This window comes from Natrix helvetica (assembly GCF_964273705.1).
Source record: "Natrix helvetica genome assembly, chromosome: 1".
NCBI lineage: Eukaryota > Metazoa > Chordata > Lepidosauria > Squamata > Natricidae > Natrix > Natrix helvetica.
The window spans coordinates 166880096-166902988 of record NC_138548.1 but is presented as its reverse complement, the minus strand read 5'-3'; the positions used below and the strand labels follow the sequence as shown (position 1 = coordinate 166902988).

The window sequence follows — 22893 nt, the reverse complement described above, 5'->3', positions numbered from 1 at the left end:
ATATATCGCCCTGAGTCACTCGTTGAGACGGGAGGTTATAGAAATCAAATCAAATAAACAAACAAAGAACCATATCTAATCTTAAAAACTCATATAACTGTCAAAGTTAAATCTAAAAATTTGTTTGCAAGACATTGAAAAGGATTTTGGGGAGACCTTGGGGAGAGAGACCAAGAGTTTTTGACTATTTTATTGTTTGACTCCTTGTTTATTCATTCTGTTTAATCAATGGATTACTATTTATACCTGCAAAAAAAAGAGGATTTTGTTGATTGTGTAGTGTATAAGCCAAATAAATAAACAAATAACATTTATTGATGATAACAATAGTACCCAAATCAAACCAGCCAGTTCATTTAACCTGTTGGGGTGCCTCTTCATCATCATCAATATAACTTTCAGGTATGTGGATATGTTCTGAAACATCAATCAAATTCCAAATGTAATATTGTTACAAGCTTGGGCAGTGAACTAGAAAGAGATAGACATATTTGGAGACTGCCCGTCATAGTGGTTGATATGCTAGGTGTTAGATACTAGCTTGTTATAATGGTTTCCACCAAGGTCCTCTGTTCCGGCGGGAACAGAGGCTTAATCTCATTGGTCAAAGAGTCTGACAGCTCTCTATAAAAGGGCTGCTGTCAGACTCAACCTTCGCTGGATTGTTCATACTTGTTGTGTTATAATAAAGAGCTGTTGTTACCGTTAGCCTGTGTGTGCCTGTCCATTACCTGATCTAACACTAGGGAAAGTGACAGAATACACAGAAGTTACACCACCATGGCAAAGCCAAAGATTTGGGGGGCAACAAGATTTCCATCTTCACTCTACATGCCAGTCACGGTCCAAATGCCAGTCAAAGAAAACAAGGAGGCACTGCAGTAGAGTAGATGGGCATATATAATGTAGCCCAAAATGGCCAGTAAGAACTGGGCAGATTCCAGCTCCCGACTGGGTCAGCACCATGATTGTGGTCAAATGACACACCTTGTGCATTTAAGATGGAAAACACTGCTTTCACATCAGATCAAATAAATACAAAACTAGGAAGCCTTGGTTATAGACTGAGTGGACTAGGGAGGCTGTATCATGAGGATATGACCTTCACAAATGCTCCACTAGGCATCTTTCAGCCAAGGTTAGGGAGAGTGTGTGAGTGTGCCCTTTTCCACCTTTCTGTTTAACACAGACCTTCATATGGGCAGGAGTGAGTCAGATTTATTATACATATCCCATTCACTGGAGTGCTGGAGGGCAAATAATATGTTGTGCCCGCTTACACTTGTCCATCCTGTTTATTGTGATGTGGATTTTAGAATGTGACTGTTTGTATTCTTTTAAACAAACTCAAAGTAAATTTGAAGGATAATCTTGATGGAAAGAGGTTCTAAGAGTTTTAAAAATAGTTAACATTTAAATTGGTAGCATTGTATCAATTGCCTTGCAATCTCATTGAATTACTACTACTAGATATGCATAAGTAAAGGTAAAGGTTCCCCTCACACATATGTGCTAGTCATTCCCAAGTCCTGACTCTAGGGGGTGGTGCTCATCTCCCTTTCAAAGCCAAAGAGCCAGCGTTGTTTGAAGACATCTCTGTGGTCATGTGGCTAGCATGACTAAATGCTAAAAGCGCACAGAACGCTATTATCTTCCCACCAAAGGTGGTTCTTATTTTTCTACTTGCATTTTTATGTGTTTTTGAACTGCTAGGTTGGCAGAAGCTGGAACAAGTAACGGGAGCTCACTCCGTTACATGGCGCTGGGGATTTGAACCACCAAACTGTTGTTTGTCTTGGGTCTTCATGCAGTTTTATTGACAGCAGCACAGACAGGATTTGCCCTTCATTTTCCCAGCTTGTTCTCCAACTTCCTAGTCTAACCTGTTAGATATTAACATATATCGCGGCAAGTTTCCCCTCTGGTCCGCCGGTAAGGCGGGAAACAGGTATCGATCTGATTGGTCGAGAGGCGTACCCGATCCCTATAAAAGGGGAACCCTCAGACCACAGAGCAAGCTGGATCACTACTACTACTAATAAAGAGCTGTTAAGTCACAACGTGTCCGGAGTCTGTTCTCTCGTTGCCCGAATCTAACATTGGCGACGAAGGTGGGATTGAGAGACAGATAGGACGAAGAGGCTACCTCCAGAATCCAAGGATTCGATCCAGCCTAGGGATTCGGCGGAAATTCCGGCAGCCATCTCAGCGCGGCAAATTCAAACGCAGACAAAATGGCGATGCATACTCCTCCAGCTCCATTCGACCCGATCGCCGATCATTGGGAATCCTACATGCTCAGGTTCGAGTGTTTTCTCGAAGCAAACGAGTACACAGGAATACCGGACTCTCGAAAGAAAAACATATTCCTGAGCTACTGCGGCCGAGAAGTTTTCGAGACGGCCAGGGATCTCTCAGAACCAACCCCCATTCAGGCGGTAACATGGACGGCGCTGCAACAAACGCTGCAAACTCATTACGCGCCAAAACCTTCCCGCCACATTTGTCGCCAAGGATTCAACACGAGGAACCAGAAGGCAGGAGAATCTATCAACCAGTACGTTGCAGCTCTACGAAAAGCAGCCACACATTGTGGATTCAGGGACCTGGACGAGCAAATCCTGGATCGACTCATATGCGGATTGAGAGACATTTCCCTACAGAAACGGTTGTTGGCCAAACCCAACTTAAGCCTGCAGATTGCACTCGATGAGGCAAGAGCTTCAGAATCAGCAGACAGATCATCGGAAACCATACAACGCGGGTTCAACACAAGCCAACCAGCACCCAGACACACCAGAGTCCACTACGAGGACACAAATCCAGACTTCGAGGATCCCGAGTTCGAGGAAAGTCACCTGATGCGAAGCAGTCACATGAGGCCTGGGGGGAGATCCGGATTCCGTTTGCCACCCTGCACAAGCTGCGGAGGAAACCACCCCCGGTCTACCTGTCGGTTCAGGAACGTTGTTTGTTCACACTGCGACAAACTTGGGCACATCGCACGAGTGTGCCGGAGCGAAGTCCCTGCCTCCTCACGGCAGCCGCCACTGTACCGCCAACAGAAGTCCAACCCAGGGACTTGGCGAAATCAGAAAGGGCGCCCAGAGAGAAACACACGAGAGTTTACCCAGAGAGACAATTCCCAAAGAGCTGAAAGGGCGTATTCCCAGAGAGATTACACACAAAGAGCTGAGAGAGCATTCTACAAGACGCTCAACGAGAGTATTGCCAGGATACCGATGCAGAGATAGAGTTGACCCAGAGAGAGGAATTGCGAACCTATCTCACCTCAATAAGTCAGGTCCGCACCAAGCGGCCCAAAAAGCTGAAAGTCACAGTCCTCTTGGAGGGCTCTCCTTGCGAGCTGGAAGTTGACACTGGATCGTCCCTGACGATCATTTCATGGGCCTCCATGAAAAAGGCTATCCCTAGCCTCAAAAAGAGCCAACTACGTGCACCAGACATCCTGCTACGAGACTACCAGGGGAACCGAGTCCCCATCATGGGCCAAGGCACGTTCCAAATTCGTTTCAAGGACATCGTAGCCCAGCTGCCCGTGACCGTCGCCAGCGCGCCGTTACAGAACCTTCTAGGACTAGATTGGTTTGAAGCCCTGGGGTTAGAAGTCACCGGGATCAACGCCGTGGAGAACAGCAGCGCTGAACAGATTTTTAAGGAGTTCGAGGATGTGTTCAGCCCCGGTCTTGGTAAGTATGTGGGTAAACCTATCTCATTCAATTTAGACCCAAAAGTGGCGCCAATCCGACTTAAGCCGAGACGAGTGCCTTTTGCACTCCGCCCAAAAATTGATAAAGAGATCGATAAATTAGTAGAACAAGGAATCCTTGAGCCGGTGGATCACGAGCGTTGGGAAACTCCCATTGTGACCCCAGTTAAACCAGACGGGTCAGTCTGCATCTGCGCGGACTATAAATGCACAATTAATGTCGCGCTACAACAAAGCGCATATCCTGTGCCAGTAGTCCAACACTTATTGCACTCGTTGGGGCCAGGAAAGATATTTGCTAAACTAGACATGGCACAAGCTTACCAGCAATTGCCGGTGGATAGCGCCACAGCGGAGGCCCAAACTATAGTGACGCACAGAGGAGCATTCAAATGCAACCGACTACAATTCGGTGTGAGTATTGCCCCAGGTCTGTTCCAGAGCGTCATGGAACGGCTTTTGCAAGGGATACCAGGAGTCGTCCCCTATTTCGACGACATCTTGGTGTCCGCTGCAAACGAGGAGCAACTATTAAAAAGAGTTAGAACTGTTTTGGCCAGAATCAGAGAGAAGAGTCTCCGCCTCAAAAAAGAGAAATGCCAAATTAACGTGCCTAGTGTAGAATTCCTGGGATATAGAATCGATGGTCAGGGAATACACCCCACTTCAAAGAAAATTAAGGCGATCCAGGACGCCCCCACACCACGAAATCAGACCGAGTTGCAGGCCTTCCTCGGACTACTTAACTTCTACAGCGTTTTTCTGAGACAGAAGGCGACCGTTGCTGAGCCATTACATCGACTACTCCAAAAGAGCGCAACATGGAAATGGGGACGATCCGAAGCAGCAGCTTTTGCCGCAGTCAAGGGCCTGCTCACCACGGACTCACTGCTAGTGCAATACAGCCAGACGCTACCACTAGTCTTGACCTGCGGTGCATCCCCATTCGGCGTCGGCGCAGTCCTCAGCCACAGGATGCCAAACGGGAACGAAGCACCCATCGCCTTCTACTCCAGGACTCTTTCATCGACCGAGAGGAATTACAGCCAGATGGACAGGGAAGCGTTAGCTGCTGTGGCTGGAGTTAAATGTTTCCACGAATACCTCTACGGCCGCAAATTCGAACTAATTACAGATCATAAACCGCTGTTGGGACTTTTGGCGGGAAACCGCCCCACACCAGTCTCCCTTTCTCCACGCATGACCAGGTGGACTGTTTTCCTGGCTGCGTACTCATACAAGCTAATACATCGACCGGGCTCCACTCTAGGACATGCAGACGCACTCAGCCGTTGCCCACTCCCGGATATCTTGCCAGACCCCACTCCCGAGGTACCTGTTCTGTTAATTGACTGTTTAGACTCAGGACCGGTTTCTTCCTGCGACGTTGCCAGATTCTCTTCTAGGGACAATGTAATAAAGCAAGTTCAAACCTGGGTTTGGAGGGGGTGGCCGAAGGGAAACGTGGGCCCGGAATTCAAACTGTTTTGGGCAAAACGGGATGAACTTTCAGTGTTACAAGGTTGTTTATTGTGGGGGGATCGAGTTGTTATTCCTTACGCGTTACGAAGAAATGTGTTAGAGGCGTTACATGTTGGGCATCCGGGGATCGTTAGGATGAAGGCGTTAGCAAGAAGTTACGTTTGGTGGCCAAACATGGACAAAGAGATAGAGGAATGGGTGGCCACTTGTGATCCGTGCCAAGAATCTAGACAAGCACCCCCTGAAGCACCCGCCACAGAATGGGAGAAGCCTAAAGCACCCTGGTTGCGAATACACATCGATTTCGCAGGGCCAGTCCAAGGTCAGACCTTTCTTATAGTTGTGGATGCATACTCCAAATGGCTAGAAGTAGTCCTAATGACTTCAACCACGGCAGAGGCAGTCATTAAGGTACTACGGCGACTTTTCGCTACTCATGGCCTGCCCGACCTCCTGGTCTCCGATAACGGGCCCCAGTTCACGGCCATGCAATTTGAAACGTACTTAGCTGGTCAGGGAATTTGGCATACCCTCGTCGCGCCATTCCATCCGGCATCGAACGGACAGGCGGAGAGAATGGTGCGATTCGCAAAAGAGGCCCTCGCTAGGATGGGTCCAGGTGATTGGCAAACACGAATTGATCATTACCTCTTAATTCAGCATATTACCCCCAGCGCAACGACGGGTAGGAGCCCCGCTGAACTACTCATGGGCCGCCGTCTACGGTCTCACCTGGACCGTCTTCACCCAAATTACTCTGCCACATCGCCCCCAGACTCCACAAGCAAAATTCGGAATTTTAGCATAGGGGATTCAGTATACGCCCACAACTATGCAGGGGGAACATTGTGGATGCCGGCAAAGGTAATTGGCATCACGGGTCCACGTTCATATTTGCTGGAACTTGAAGATGGACGGAATTGGAAAAGGCACATAGATCAACTACGGGGTCGCCTAGCACACTCAAACCTACGAGCTGAGAACGAATACTATATGCCAGCACAAAGTCAGCCATCCGAGAGCCCTAACACGGAGGAACACGACACCATTGAGCCCAGAGTGAAACACGACACCATTGAGCCCAAGATAGAACCAGCGGTCGAACAGGAACCAGAACTGCGCCAAAGTGATGAAAGCCTGCAGACCCCCGAACGCGAAACTGAAGGAACAGGCGAAACCAATCCTGCAACCACTCCCATTCAACCCGAACTACAGCGTTCCACCCGGGTGAGACAAACACCCACTTATTTGAAAGACTATGTAACTAACCGGAATGCTCCAGCTAAGAGGGGAGGGGTGTTAGATATTAACATATATCGTGGCAAGTTTCCCCTCTGGTCCGTCAGTACGGCGGGAAACAGGTATTGATCTGATTGGTCGAGAGGCGTACCCGATCCCTATAAAAGGGGAACCCTCAGACCACAGAGCAAGCTGGATCACTACTACTACTAATAAAGAGCTGTTAAGTCACAACGTGTCCGGAGTCTGTTCTCTCGTTGCCCGAATCTAACATAACCTACTGGCTTAATATTCACTGGAGGACCCCTTTCCAAGGCCAGGTCTGCCTATGCTTAGTCCCTAAGCCCAGCCGGGGTCAGCTTGGTGCTCCCATCTACTGCTATCAAACCACCACCACCAAGCTTCTGAAAGAGGAAGAATGACCCTGTCATTTAAATAAAGGGAAAGTTTCCTATCTCTAAAAATGTGTGGAAGCTATTTCCATGTGATTATTAGAACTTGGATACCCATTTGTCAAGGATAAAACGAGTTAACCAAATCCCACCACAGTGCTAAGGTTTGGCGTGTTTACCAGCATTGCAGTCTCTTGTAATTTTGCAAGCGTGCAGGTGACAGCCCTTGAATTCAAAGATATTAATAAGAATCCTGGCTTTGGAATCCAATGTATATATCCCTATTCAAGCAGGGGGCTTCGGTGTGCTGAGAGATATTAAAAGGAAGAGACCATCTAACCCGAGCAAAGATATTTTTCAGCATCTAGGGATGAAGCACTGCAGAAGGGACACTAAAGCTACAGTGAATTACATTTAATAATCCATCCTGTGTTGTCAGATCAGTGTGTACTCTTTATAAATCACTCAGTCCAGGGAGGAATTTTTCTTGCCAGATTGCTAAAAGTTTCAGATAAAGGATATATATCTTTGTGGAGAAAAGAAAACAAGACTGTACTGAATCGTTTAGCCTAAAAGTTACAATAACGCTCAAGGAAGAGTGCAGGTAAAACTACTGTTATTGGAAAAGAAACATTGCAGGTAAGAAAGCCTGAAGCAGAAACACTTGGGTTTGCAAAGGACAGTGTTCTCTTTGTTCATTAAAACACACACTTACTGACTATAGATTAAAACATATAGAGCAGTGATGGTGAACCTTTTCAGCACCGAATGCCCAAACAGGAATGTCCATGCATTCATGGGCATTTGAGTGCCGGAGCACCGGAAACCTGAAGACTGGCTGTCGGGTGCTCGCATTCCTATTTTTTTGGCTGTTTTTGGCCAAAGGTGGCACACAGAGCCCTCTCTGGGGGCACATGTGCTGTTGCTAGCTGCTGGTTTCCAGCACGCACATGCGCGCTGGCCAGCTGTCTTCGTGGGTGCTGGAGTGCCAGAAAATGCCCCCAAAACGGCCCAAAAATGGGCTGAGAAGTGGCCAAAAAACTGGCCCATTTTGGGGCTGTTTCCAGGCCATTTTCTGGCACTCCGACACCCACAAAGCACAGCTGGCCAGCGCACATGTGCACACTGGAAAGCAGCAGCTGACGACAGCACACATGCCGCCAGAGAAGGCTCTGTGTAGCACCTCTGGCAGGTGTGCCATAGGTTCATCATCATGGGTATAGAGTGATAAATGTATAGAGCGTTATGGTACAACTATAAAATAATGATTATAACTATGATGTACAATATTCTGTTTTTAAAAGGGACTACACTGTATGACTACGAGATATAATGGTTATAATCAGGGTGTACAATACTATGTATACTTAAAACGGACTTGATACAGCCAGTACACTGTCGTTGCAAAACTAGAAATGTGTTGTATAATAAAGGAAAATATATAATAAAAATATATTTTTTAAAATGATAAACAAAACAAACAAGTATGACAGAGTTTCAGGGAAATACATTACTTTATTGTACTATGGTAGAATAAAAAAATCTCGAAAGCCAAAAAAAAAAACCTCACACACTTCAGATATTGTTGTTTTGATTTATTTTTAGACACCTCTTAACTGCTTTGATATTGGCCAACTACATATGAAACTTGGCAAACTTATCGCTGTCGGGGCAATAAGCAACGTTTCTGGGGAAGGAAAAACTTTGAACATTGTCAAATCTCTCATCGTATTTCAGTTACCGGTATTCTCAAATGCTAATTAGTACCCAATTCAGAAGATCAGGTCATTAACTCCTTTAGCCAGCTATTTAAGGAAGTTTATTCTTATCGCCAGAGATCCTGCCTTGATTCCTCTCATATTTAATCTGGTCAGTTCATCCTTTGACAATCCTGGGGAGATGTAGCAATGTTATTGCTCAAGTGGGCAAGGCCACTTGTACAAAGCGTGTTGGATTTCAGGAAGACATGGTCTTTGTTCTTTCTCTGTGTGTGTGTGTACAAGCCTTGACTTCTGTTGACTGCCTGGATAAGTCCATGCTGTTTTCTTAGCTAGATGTTTTTGGAAATTGTTCTGTAGGGAGAACGAGGCAGACAGGGACTGAGGCAAGGCAGGTTGAAGCTAACACAACCTTTATTAACAGTGACAAACAGCTCATAAGTGCGGCAAATCTCGGACCGGCAAACAGCAAGGCAAAAGACAGCTGACAGCTCTTTTATACTGGAGCTGTCAGGGTTTAACCAATTGGGTGGCTGGATTCTCCCGCCGGCAGGCTGCTTGCGTCGTAGCCAATCAGGAGCGAGCAATGTAAGTCTATGGCAGGAGAGTTTAGTACACAACAGAAATAGTTTATCCTTGCCTTCTTTCTAAGGCTGAGCAAGAACGACTATCCCAAAGTCACCCACTTGGCTTCAAGCCCAGCCAACTTGGCTCTCCTGTGCTCACTTTAGGTGTAGCAATTATGTCCAGAGATGCAATCTTGGGTGATGTGTGTGCAAACAGACAACTGAAGGGCTGTATCCTACTGATACCACCGAGCCGTGGTGGCGCAGTGGTTAGAACGTAGCATTGCAGGTTAATTCTGCTGACTGTCAACTGCCAGCAGTTTGGCAGTTTGATTCTCACCAGACTCAAGGTTGACTCGGCCTTCCATCCTTCCAAGATCAATAAAATGAGGATCCAGATTGTTGGGGGCAATATGCTGACTCTGTAAACCGCTTAGAGGGCTGTAAAAGCACTATGAAGCGGTATATAAGTCTAAGTGCTATTGGTATTGCTACTGCATGCAGCCCTGCCCCATCTGAGGCAAAAATGTTCACTCTGATGTGCACGTTTGAGGAAGAGCTATGGTCCAGAGGCAAAAAATATGATTCATTCTCGGTGTCCCCAATGGTGAGGGAGTTTTGGCTTCGAGGAGGAGGAGGCGCAGAAGGGCAGCGGAAAGTAGCAGGCAGGTCAGCCGCGCGAGGGTTGGAAGGGTTAGAACGGCAGACAGAGGCCAAGTGACCCTTCTGGCCGCATTTTCGGCACACAGCAGAGCGGAAATGGCAGGAGGATCAGAGGTGCTGGCCCCCACAGCTTAGACAGTTGCGGCCGTCTTTGTGAGAGAGAGTTTGCAAGCGATCAATGGCCAAGTCCAACTCCAACTTTAAAATGTCAGAGGCTTGCTGGTGGTGCACTGTAGAGGCAGGAAACATCGGGGCCGTAGGCGAAGGAAGACGGCGAATGTCAGGCGTGGACTGGTCAGCCATTTTGTAGGCGCAGGCTTCGTCTACAGCTATTTTGAGGGTGAGCTCAGAGCGAGAGAGAATGTGTCGGTGCAGATGGACATCTCTGAGGCCATAGATGAACTGTTCGAGCAGGGCCTCATCGAGATCCATGAACTCACAGTTTATGGCAGCCGCCCTGAGCGCAGCCACGTAATGACTGATAGATTGGCCCTTAGCTTGTACACATCGGCAGAAGAATCAGAAGTAGGTCCCACGGCATAGTGTGGACTGGCGTAGGGGCAGATAGCGCCCTAGCAGTAGCAAACATCTCCGGACCACAGTAGTTTTAAAAAATGCCCCATTTCCTGTCAAGAGAGAGGCTGGTGAGATCATGGGCTAAAAGAAAGCATTCAAAGCGTTCAAGGAACGCGTCCCAAGATTCAGCTTCAGGGCGGAAAGGACAGAAAACTGTAGCGGTAGCCATAGGTAGAACCAGGTGGGGGTCCGTTTCGCCCATCCTCGTCGCCAGTTTTATGTTCTGAGGCGGCAATAAAAGAGGAGGCAGCAGTTCAAGTGAACGTTTATTAACAGTAATAACTTCTGACAGAACGGACAGAGAAACCCCCGTCTGACAGCTATTTATACCAGTAGCTGTCAGACGGGGAACCAATAAGAGAGCTGCATTTTTCCCGCCGGCTGGCAGGCGCGTCTCGACCAATCAGAGGCGTTTCAGACAGCGCCATCTGCTGGCTGCGCCGGTTGGAACACAACAGGCACCCTTGGCTAAGAAAGTTCATTGATTAATCCAACATCATATTATGCTTATTCTATGAAAAGGATTTATAATCCAAAGCTATTCCACTTTTGCCCCCCACCCACCCAGAGGCATACTAAAAGTACAAACCAGTGCTCAGAAAAATGGGCTATGCATTGTTGATGGGATAGCAATCCAACTTGAGTCACAAGCATGATAAGCCAGTGAATATTGTTGTGGGATTCTTTTCAATAACCTGTAGAGTTATATAATATTTATATATTATACATTTATATATATAGTATTTATATATATTTAAATATATAGTATTTATATATTATATATATTATATATATTATACATATTATACATTATACATCATCATTATTGTTGTTGTTGTTGTTGTTGTTGTTGTTTAAGTTGTGCTGTCTTACAAATGCATGATAAATGCAGGAATAAATAACTAGTCTTTAAAATCTCTGAATGTCATATTAATGCAGTAATTCCTTGGGACCCTTACAGGAGCTAAAAGTACCGCAGAGCTTAATGGTATTTACTTTCAAGTCTATACATTCGTAAAACTTATATTTTTTTAAAAAAATCTCATAATTAGATCACTTGCTTTGGACAGATTTATAGGAATGTCTCTATACCCCTGTAATCCTGGGTGAAAGCCTGTAGAGCTTTTACAGTCTACTTGGACAAGTGGCTTGAAAACTTTCTTTCAAAAGAATCCAAGTTTCACTAATCAGTGCCAAAATGCATGATAAATGAGCATTAGGGAGAAGAAAATGAGAGGCCTGAACAAAATGAATATGACCTTTAAGTGAGAATTTTGATGATATCTAAAAAAGCAGTTACATAAGTTTTTTTTTAAATGGGATTATCCTGCAAGCCAATCTCAAGAAGAGAATGAGCTTGATGCTACAAATGTAACCTACTCAGGAACCGGTTTCCAATTAATTTCCTACTGGTTTCACTGTCCCAAGCTTTCTTGTAATCTAGTGTGGTTACCAGAGGTCTTTTCTAGAAAACCGGAATCCCTGTCTGAAATTACAGCTTGCAATTTTCTCCCGGTAGGGAGTGATGATAATTAAGTCATTACGAAAGCGGTTCCAATTTGTATTTGTACTACACCAGAAAGCCTGAGATGTGCATAGGACAACCACCGCCCATTCACCATCTCCTAGTCTTGGCAATGCGCCAAGCAGTGTTATGATTACTTACATCGAATCAGCTTTGATGGGTGTTCCACGAATTCACCAACGAATACATACATCTATCCACCCCCACCCCCTTCTGAACGCTTGAAACAAAATGGCAGTGGCATGGTTCATCTCTTCAACTGACAGGATGATGTGGATTATTGCAAGGACAACGGCCCTAGATATGTCAACTACTTTGCAAAATAACATATGTCATCTCCTCCCTCCAGCCTCCCAAGCATTACCGTTTTTCAGAGGACATCAATGGTGTCACTAATATTAAACACCCTCCCTCCCTTCAGAAACCTAGCTCAGCTTTTCCTTCTCTTTCCCCTCCTCTTCCACCAGGCCTAGTCTGCAGAGCCATCTGCGCAGACAAACATACATATGGCTGTCATTTGTCCAGCACTTTACACAATGTGAAGGATTTTTTTAAAAAAATAAAAAATACTTGAGACGCCGGCCCATGTGGCAGATGATGTATGTGTTTCTTCAGGCCTGTGATTACCAGCACAGAGAAGCTGCGCGCTGCTCTTCACCTCATCAGTTCCACAAGCTGCACTCCAAGGTGGGTGAAGCATTTGCCGCAAGATGGCTTCTGACATGTAGCCAGGCAGAGGCATTCTGCTGGGAATAGATGACTTCACGTTTTCTTCCAACTGAGGTCAGAGTCTGACCTGCTGAAATTAGTGTGTGTGCGGGTGCAGATGCGGGCCTGTGCGCGTGCGGGCAGAAATGGTGGCTCCGAAGCCAGAATGAATTTATTTGGAAGAAATGAGAGCAGAGGGCATTAGGAGTTGCCTGACACCTCTTAAAAGCCCTTTAACGTGATAAAGAGAAAAGGAAGATTAATCCAGAATGATACAGAACTTTTAAAAAGCAGAGGGACGTATGAAAGGGAGGGGGGAATAAACCAGGCTGCTGTCAGGCGATTCTCATTTTGGTTCTTCTGAACCTGAAACACTTAAAAAATATCACAGCATATGTTGAATGATACGAGCTGACACCAATCGGCATCAGTTCGCTTTTTGTATTCTTCTGTGGCATGTACTGAAGACTGGGCCACATACACACATCCGAGGTGGTATTTAGCAGGTTCTGACCAGTTCTGGAGAACCAGTAGCAGAAATTTTGAGTAGTTCAGAGAACCTGTAAACACCACCTCTGGCTGGCCCCGCCCCATCTATTCTCTGCCTCCCAAGTCCCAGCTGATTGGGAGGAAATGGGGATTTTGCAGTAACCTTCCCCTGGAGTGGGGAGGGAATGGAGATTTTACAGTAACCTTCCCAAGCCATGCCCACGAAGCCACATCACGCCCACTAAGCCACGCGCACAGAACCGGTAGTAAAAAAAATTGAATCCCACCACTGACACACACGTACCCACACACCCCGTACTTAGGCCTACATTTTAAACAACCCAATGTGATAACTTTGGGTTGTGTAATCAACACACAAGTCACCACCACATTTCAATAGTGTCAATCGCTGCAGATTTGCAATATTTTAAGAAATACCAAGTACCCAGTTAAGAATGCTGATAGTCCTCAACTTACAACAGTTCGCTTAGTGATGATTTGAAATTACAATGGCACTGAAAAAAGTGACTTATGACCATTTTTCACACTTACGACCATTGGGGCATCCTTGTGGTCAAGTGATTACAATTCAGATTCTTGGCAACTGACTCATATTTATGATGGTTGACGTGCCCCAGGGTCATGTGATCACCTTTTGCTACCTTCTGACAAGTCAATGGGGAAGCTAGCTTCACTTAACAACTGTGGTACTAGCAACTTAACAACAGCAGTGATTCACTTAACACCTGCAGTGATTCACTTAACAACTGCAGCAAGAAAGGTCATATATTGAGGCAGAGCTCACTTAACGAACGTCTCTTTTAGCAATAGAAATGTTGGGCTCAATTGTGGTTGTAAGTTGAGGACTACCTGTAGTTTGGTCAGACAATGAAGTTTTAAGGTCGTCTTCAAATCACATGGCTCAAGACCAAAATGAAATGCTAAGTTTTATGTTTGAAAGCCTGGGAATTTTTCATTAATAATTGTTGGTTATAATTTGACTTTGGGGGGGGGGGGAGAGGTAAAATGAGAGAAAGTCCTCCTGCATGTGTGCTTTGATTCTTTTTATTTTTGTGGTTCCTTGGCATAGGAATATTTTACTGTTAATTTGTTAATATCTTTTTTTAAACAATTGGGCTACATTGTGGGGTTGGTTTTGACTGCAAGCTACTTAAGTTGGCCAAAGATTGGAGTGCTACATAAACCTACGTAAACAAATTTGAAAAAGGGAGAAAATCACACTGGTTAAATGATAGGTCCCTTGTGTCTTTTTTTTTTCTTCAAGGAGAAAAGAACACATACAAGTATAAAATTATCTGAATAACTAGTGTCAGCTGCTATGGTTAAGCAGGACAGATCCAATCTACCAAGAAGTAAGAAAAACACAATGTGGCAATATCATCTATTTCCTCAACTGTTGTGATGCCTGCACCTTTGTGTTGGGAAGAGCTTCTGAGAAATAATTCACATTAATTCAGATAGATGAAGATCAAGATATTTGCTTTCTCCTATCGCTGCCATTTCCTTGGTCTTCTACAATGTGTACATTATATCTGGAAACGTATGAATGATGGATTGGTTTCATGCAGCATGTTTAGGCTTAATCCTGGAAAACCTAGGAAAACTTTCTCTTCTGTTTATGTGCCATATACAACTGTAGTGTTTCAATTGTGTTTGACTTCAACAGCTGACTTTGCTAATGGATAATTGCTTTTGGCTTGAATACCTGATTTGTTTGTATTGTGTTCTTCTGGAAACATCAATCATCTGGTCCCTTTCTTTCCATTTAATATTATGATGGTTGGTCGTATAGTCAGCCCAATGTTAAGACTGTATTTGACCGTTTTTTATCTTCCTATTAAGTCCTATAGGACATAGGATCAGATGTTTTTGTTTGATGGTGTTGATGGTATCATCGCAGGATGTAATCAGTTCCAAGTAAAGCTGCCTTTTGCAATTCACTGAGGGTGATTTTGTTAATCTTGATGGTGTTCAAGTGGTGCTCCAAATATTTTGGGATTTCTCCCAAAGCACCTATCATTATTTGTTCTCTTTGCTTTCTTTTGCCACAGTTATTCTATTTCTAATTGCAAGTCTTTGTATGTATGATCCATAGTGGCGCAGTGGTATTGCAGTATTGCAGGCTACTTCTGCTGACGGCAGTTTGGCAGATCGAATCTCACCAGGTCAAGATTGACTCAGCCTTCCATCCTTCCAAGGTGGGCAAAATGAGGACCCAGATTGTTGGGGGCAATAGACTGAGTCGGTAAACTGCTTCGAGAGGGCCATAAAGCACTGTGTTGCTGTATATAAGTCTAAATGCTATTGCTTTTTTGTTATTTTTCTCCAGTTGTTTCTATTCTGTTCTGCTGTCTCCAGGTATTGCAATGTCCACTATCCAGGATATTTTTGTCTTTCTTATTGACAGTTAAGTCTGAGTATTATGTGGCAGATACTTATCTGTTTGAAAGTCCCAAAGCTCTTTAGCTTCTTTCTTTTCTATTACTTAAACAGGGCACAGGGTTGCACTTGCATGCACAGCAGGGGGATGCAAGGAGAGTCACATGCACAGGGGTGGGGGGAGTGCAGGGGCAGCGGCGCACATGCAGGGGGGTGGGTCGTGTGGGGGTGGGGGTCGCACACACATTACATTATAGCTTTCGCCACACGACGCCAAAAAGGTAATCTACAACTGCTGTAGATTAAACTGAAAATCCAACCAAGTGCCCATGAGTCTAAAATCTGGGGCCTGCTGTGAATTTGTATGCCCAATCTTATACTTTTTGCTCTGGAAAATGTACCCTATGGAGGGAAAGAAAGAAAAATATATTGCTCCAGCAGGCTCTGTTGTACTGACAGGAAGTATTGGATGCAGCCCATTGGACCATCAGGTGAAGAGGTACAAACACCCACACATCTTTCCAAACCTGATTAGAAGTCTACATCCAAAGCATTACCATGCCTTTACATTCAAAGCACTCTTCTTCCCAGCAGCTGGTTTCTCCTAAGTAGGCATATTAGAACATCACTATTGCTGCTCTGCCAGGTGTGAGCATTTTCCTATAAATTCCTTGCTACCATTAAGTGCATACACTTGAGCAAGTGAAACAATGCCTGTTACCTCCCTTTGTCTGTATGTAACTATAAAAACATGGGAACTGGTGCCTGGATAATAAAAGAGGAATGAAAAACCACAGATGACGACTTAGGGGCAAACGCAGCCTCAGATTTAGGCTCCCAAGCAGGTACAAAGCTTTTTGAAGTCCTTTGGAATAATATGCAAATATTTAATTACATACTTACAGAGGCCCATTCATTGCTTTTAGACACCATCCATTTATTCAAGACAGTTGCTCAGATGCCCTTTAATTAACTATTAATCATTATGTGGTTTGCTACCAAGGGAATTTCTACCCACACAAGTGTTTCCTTCTGGTGATGTTTGCAGGGCAAAGTAGACAAGACGGAGCCATATCTCAGGCCAAAATCCTGTAAAGTACAGGAGATAGGTAAGAGAGGAAACATTTCTTCCCATGGATCATACTCTTATCCCTACCTTCTGTGCTTTTCTTCAGCTATTTCTCTCCAATTGAGAGTTCCTTAGTCTTCATTGTGTAGAGGAGGGAGAGGGAGTAACTGTTGAAATGTTTTTAAAGAAATGTGCAGGATTGTTCTTTAAGTAAACACTAAAATAAAATTTTGTCAGAGAAATACAAAACACAGTCATTGTTTTCAGGGCTGCCTTTTGTGAAAACCCTTAATACAATCAGCATTCCCACTTAGTTTTAATTCTCTTTTATGAAAACAGTCTGCAGTGAAAAAATGTTCAGTACAAATCCTTCAGCCTAATCACATCTGTGAATTACAATCAGTAGCAAAATGGAAATAATGGATGGAAAAGGTGTGGATGCAATATGGTTACAGATTCATAACACAATAATAATAATAATAATAAAAAATATTTATTTCTTAGCCGCACTCTCTCCCGAAGGACTCGGGGCGGCGTACAATAAAACATAGGAAATAAATATATAAACAAACATACATATAACAAAAACGTATACCAAGACATATACATATACAAGGAGGAGGTAAGCTGATGAATAAAAAACAATTAAAAACACAATGTTTAAAAACCCCTAAATAATTTAATACAATTAAAATACCCCAAATAAAAAACCCGTCAGGAGCGATATAGTTGGATCAAAGTTGAGCCAGGCCAGCTACTTGAAATAGGTGGGTCTTGAGCTTTACACGAAAGGAGCGGAGGTCAGAGGTATTCCTAATATCCGGGGGGAGGTCATTCCACAGGGCTGGGCCCGCCACAGAGAAGGCTCTACTCCTAGGCGCCGCCCCCCGGCACTGCCTGGTGGACGGCACCTGGAGGAGACCCTCTCTGTGCGAGCGGATTGGTCGCAGGGATGTATGTAATCTGTTTTATATGGATTTTATCAAACTACGTGTGAGAGCGAGCTGCCATATGTGTTATGCAAAGCATAATACACACACTTCTGATAAAGGCTCACCAAATGCTGGTAATTTCAAAGCAATTCCAACTTTAGCTCAGTGGCTAACAATTAGGGTCACAATATGCAAAATCCTCCTCCTCGGTTGGCCAGAACTAGAGCTTTGAAATTTTAATTGAAAATTGTTTAAGTCTCTCAGTATATTTTGGAACCACTATGGACCCCGTTATGTTTATATTCACACTGCCATTATTTGTTTACAATTAGTGCTATTTTAGAGAAGACATGATGCCAGTTTGGTCTAGTGGTTAAGGCACCAAGTTAGAAGCCGGGAGACTGAGTTCTAGTCCTGCCTAAGGCATCAAAACCAACTGGGTGACTGTAGGCCAGTCACTCTCCCTTCTCAGCCTAAATCACCTCAGAATTGTTGTGGGGAAAACAGGAGGAAGGAGTATTGTGCATGTTCCCTACCTTGCATTATTCATAAAAATAGTAAAGGCGGGATATAAATAAACAAATGATCCTGCTTCACAAAGGATAGTTGTGACATGTAAATAAGACCCATTCTTGTTATACACAGTTGCATGTAGATTATATATCTTTTCTTGTCTAGCAGCTTTTCTGTTAGATTGGCCCTGTTGGAAGAAGAGGATGGTCAGCTACACAGTCTCAGAAATACATCCAAGTGTGTGTTTTAAAGTTACTCAATACCAGCAATGCATGATTGGAAATTGTCAATGCAGTGATGTCAAGTCACAGAGGAGGAAATAGTCCACATTCAGTACAGAAATATAGGTACTGTACTGAATTTGCACTGTTCAATAAACTCTTGTGGTTCCACTATAAATGCTCAGTTTTGTTCACTCTAGTGAAGAAAACGATAGCAAAATGTCTAGGCATCCATGAGAAATAAAATTAAGGGAAAGGGTGTTAGTGGTGAAATTCATGCTATGATTCTGAAATGCAAATTTATATATAACTGTATTATGATGTAATAAAGTTATGTTTCATCATTTTGTATTCCTTGTACTTGGAAATAGACATCAATGGCAAAATATTTAGAGGAATAAATCATGAATCTATAGAAACCCTCATATTTAATTTCAACGTCTTTTGTAAAATCAGATAACAAACTGCACTTTAATAACAATCCATTAATCAGAGAAATTGAGTCTGCTGGTATACAGATAATTTACTTAATACAGATAATTTACTTAATACAGATAATTTACTTAAATTTGGCAATGTTCTGGCCTGTTGCTCTACTTGTGCCAAAATTACAACTTTTTCTCTGGTAGGCAATAAATAGCAGGCAATATGGTTGGCATTACAAAAAGGTACACTACAATATGCAAAGATGAATTTGATTGTGGAAAGAATTCCAAACTATTTGGGGGGAGGGGGGAAATAAAGACAGCAGCCGCCTTAGGTGTGAAAAATGCTAAAAGGCAGAAATGATAGAAGAGGAAATACTTTGAAGTACCATCACTTCAATTCATCTGGATAAAAGAATATTTACCTGTATAGATATGAGTTAAGATTTTCTCTATCATACTGAAAAAGTAAACATTACATGATGTTACTTTAGTATCCACTGTACCTTTGATCAAGCCTCAGTTTGAACTATCTAGTGATTTTCTCTTAATGTACAGAAAAGCACATCCACAGTTGTCTTCATTATGCTCCAATTGTGAATTATGACTATTTCTTATTAAAGCATACCATGTAGCTATTTCAGTTCATTTCCATTCTAATCTTCTCTGTAAAAATTCCAGTATAGTGCTACAATAAACACATACGGCAATTTGATTTTCATGTAAAGAGCATACATTTCACAGGCCGAAGACTTGCTGCCTCTGGACGGTGTTAGAATCCAACTTTCATTAGTCCATCACTACAGCAAGTAATCAAGAAAAATAGGAATAAAACAGTTTCTGCATCACTGTCATCAAAACAACATAATTTTAAATCAAGACAGCATGGAACAGTAACAGATTTTTCTACAGTGTAATTGTCCTGTTATAAGGTCCAACAAATCTTTTCAGAAGACGATCAGAATAAGGCATACTATATGCATATTTACATACATACATACATATAAAATACTATATTATATTTAAAGGTTTGTATCTGATACTTTTAAAGCTATATATGGGATGAAGTCGTCATATAATAAACATAGACTGCAATACAAACTGAGTCTCCCTTCATAAGGGAAGAAACTTGAACTTCTCATTTTCATCAAAAACCTCTTGGCAATTTTAAGGGCAATATTTCTTACATGACACTCATCGGTATTATTAAATGTACCAGTGTTTTAAAATTAGATGATGATATACACGGAAACACGTGTAACATGTACTCTAGCTATGTACTGCCAGTGTAACTTCCATCTATTATTAATTATACTGAGTCACAATTACAATTTGTATTATGGACAGTAAGTATAAGTTCAGTTTCTCTTGATGTTAGCTACTAAACTGTGTTAACATTTTCCAATCTTAGAAACCTAGTCTTTTTCATCCTACACTTAAGCCACCATTGTTTTAGTTCTTAAAAAGGCACTTTATCCAAATGAATACTTTGAAAGAGTGCAGTAGCCTCTTAGCTTTGTCAAACAAGTATTTCTCGTGCTTAACCTAATTTAAATAGAGAATTCTGATAACTCAAATTAGAAAGGGAATGATGTTGATTGGGGGACTGACAAAGAATATACCTACGTTTACAAAAAATATTTATATGAAATAGCTTTGCTGCTCATCTTACTTTACTTATTGAGTTTGCAATGTAATTCACTCATCTCCATATCCTTAAGTGCAGTCTAAGTGGCTCAAATAGATTTATGCACACTTTATTTGCTTATAATAGATCATATATCTTGCAACGTCATTTCAAGATAGTGGGGATTTATAGTCCAAGAGACACTTTCAAACGGAGTTAATGCATGGTGTCAGGCTTTAAGAAGTTAAAAGGTTGACTGGATGCTGCTGAACAAGACTTGCAGTCATTTTGTCTTGTAAATTGGTATTTAGATTACTGATGATTCAAGCAGGAAATAAATTTGGCTACTGACATCACAAAGAACAATAATCCTTTATTCCATAATTCAGAATAAAATCATTTTGTAAATGGGAACCTAGATAAACATGTGCAGCAGCCAAGCCATCTTCAAAGAACTGGTTTTCCACTTATTCCCTGAACGGAAGCATTTTAAAGAGCAAGAATATTCCTTTTTCATAGCCTTTGTTTTCAATTGGAAAGACTGATTTAAAAAAAGAAAGAGTAGTCAGCATTGAATTCAATATGATGGTTCCATCTTTGCTGTATTTGAAAAATAATTTAAATACAGGTTCCAATTAATAACTTTTAAAATAAATTACCAAATTTCTGTCTTCACAGGATATAAAAAGATAAGGTGGGACAAATACCTTCAGATGATCTAGCAAACACTCAAAGACATGCAATTAAAAAAGAGAAATAACCATCTCAAAAAGATATTCAGATTTATTCCGACTGACTTTCTTGATCTCCAGAATTATGAATGATTACAAAACTGAATGATTTCATCTTTTATATATTATTTTTACATTTTACTATAAATTAATTAATTTTAGAGGTTCCGCATTATGCATGTTTTTTCTTGGTAATAACTGTTAATATTTTAAATAACCAGATAAGAGAATTCTACTTAATAGCAGGATAAAAATGCAAATTTTATTTATGTAAACATTTTACATAGATACCTTTAACCAATCCCAATTTAGTAGTTTAATGGCTGTAATGCAAATAATTGTAAAAATGTAGCATGTATATAGGCAGTTAAAAATATTAAGAAAAATACTTATAGAATTGTCTAAACTTTATTGTTTTACATCTTGACACAATATTGTTTCAAGGTCACTTCAAAAGAATATTAAAATGGCACAGAGACATGTATAATGAAAAACTCAATTTTGCTTTAAATACAAGTGGGTTTCTTGAATTCATCACAGATAGATTTTCTTGGGCTACAACAGTTTTGGCGCAGCTTGAGAGCTAAGCCCAATTTTCAAATCTGTGCTACTACTTTTTTAAAATAAAACAAGCATAGTCAAAATATTAATTTTACTATTACTATCATCCTAGGCATTCTGTTCCTCAAAGACAGTTTGGAGAAGGAAGGACTAGGCCGTCTTAACTTCAAAGTAGTGTTGTTCTATTCTTTTACAAAATGCAGTGAGGTTACGGTAGCCCTTCACTTTTTCCGACAGTTCATTGCTCATCAACTGGGTAGTAAGGATTGTGAACAGATGTCCAAATACCAAAGCATCTAATTCAGTTGGCCTATGAACAAAAGAAAATTAGTATGTTGGATGAGAGAACACAACCACGGCAAGCCACATTAGGCATTAGTACCAGTTATATATACAGACCATGACATACTATCTTGATCCTTCCATTTTGAGAAGAAAATGCCATCAACTGCCTTTATTCCACCTCTTCTCCTTAAGGTAATGACAGAAGGTTGCCAGTTTAAGCCTTGGAAACAACACTTATGAAGAGGCATGCAAATGCTTCGCCGAGTCACAACCATGTCTGCCTTATTGAGGAAGAAATTGGTGGGCCACAGGAACATTAATAAAGGCAAAAAAAAAAGTCTCATTCTCTCACACACACACACACACACACACACACCATCAAACTAGATATTCTGAGAGAATGGAATTGGCATCAATTCAAATGATCAAAGCATTGAAAATATGAAGTAAATACTATTTTAAAAACATATTATTTAGGGATATAATCAAAGAATAACTTAGAATGGAAATAAACTTGCGTTGGTAGCATTTCTTTAATCTAACCTAGATTTTAGTGTGTGTTGCAGATTTAGACAAAAATCAAATGTTTAAAACTTTTTTGGAAACTCATTTCACTGAAATTCTTCACACAGTGCTTTCTAATTTGATCCCATTAACCTTCCTAGATGTTTCTCCTTGCCTCTCTCAAGTTGCCCAGAGGTAATCTAGCCATTCCTTCGCTCATAAATTAAGAAATACAGAAAGAAGTTATTTCCTGCTTCTTAGCTCCTGGGCCAATAGGCAACTACTATGATGCCCTTTTTACCAAAAGTTAGAAAAGAGATTTTTATTTCATCTATTGGAAAATGAAATACAGCAGGAGAAACGTCTCCCCATCATTTGAAGAATGTCTTCTTGGCAGAGCTCTTAAACAACTTACTTCTTATTGAAGAAATACAGTTGTGTCCCAAGCCTTTGAGAAAGTGCTTGACAACACTGATCTACATCTTCAAGTACCTATAAAAAGAACACAGATATCACAGAAGAGCAGAAAATAATTTT

General features: G+C 42.1%; 1 protein-coding gene across 1 annotated transcript in view; it reads right to left on the bottom strand.

The window, feature by feature from the left end:
• Positions 1-21254: 21254 nt before the first annotated feature.
• The window catches only part of MTX2 (metaxin 2), a 50988-nt gene continuing 49349 nt past the window's right edge, over positions 21255-22893 (bottom strand). The window contains exons 9-10 of the mRNA XM_081935290.1: positions 22772-22848; positions 21255-21877 (exon numbers count right to left, since the gene is read on the bottom strand). Coding sequence (XP_081791416.1) covers positions 21718-21877; positions 22772-22848 — 237 coding nt within the window. The 3' untranslated portion in view covers positions 21255-21717. The remainder of the gene's footprint in view (positions 21878-22771; positions 22849-22893) is intronic.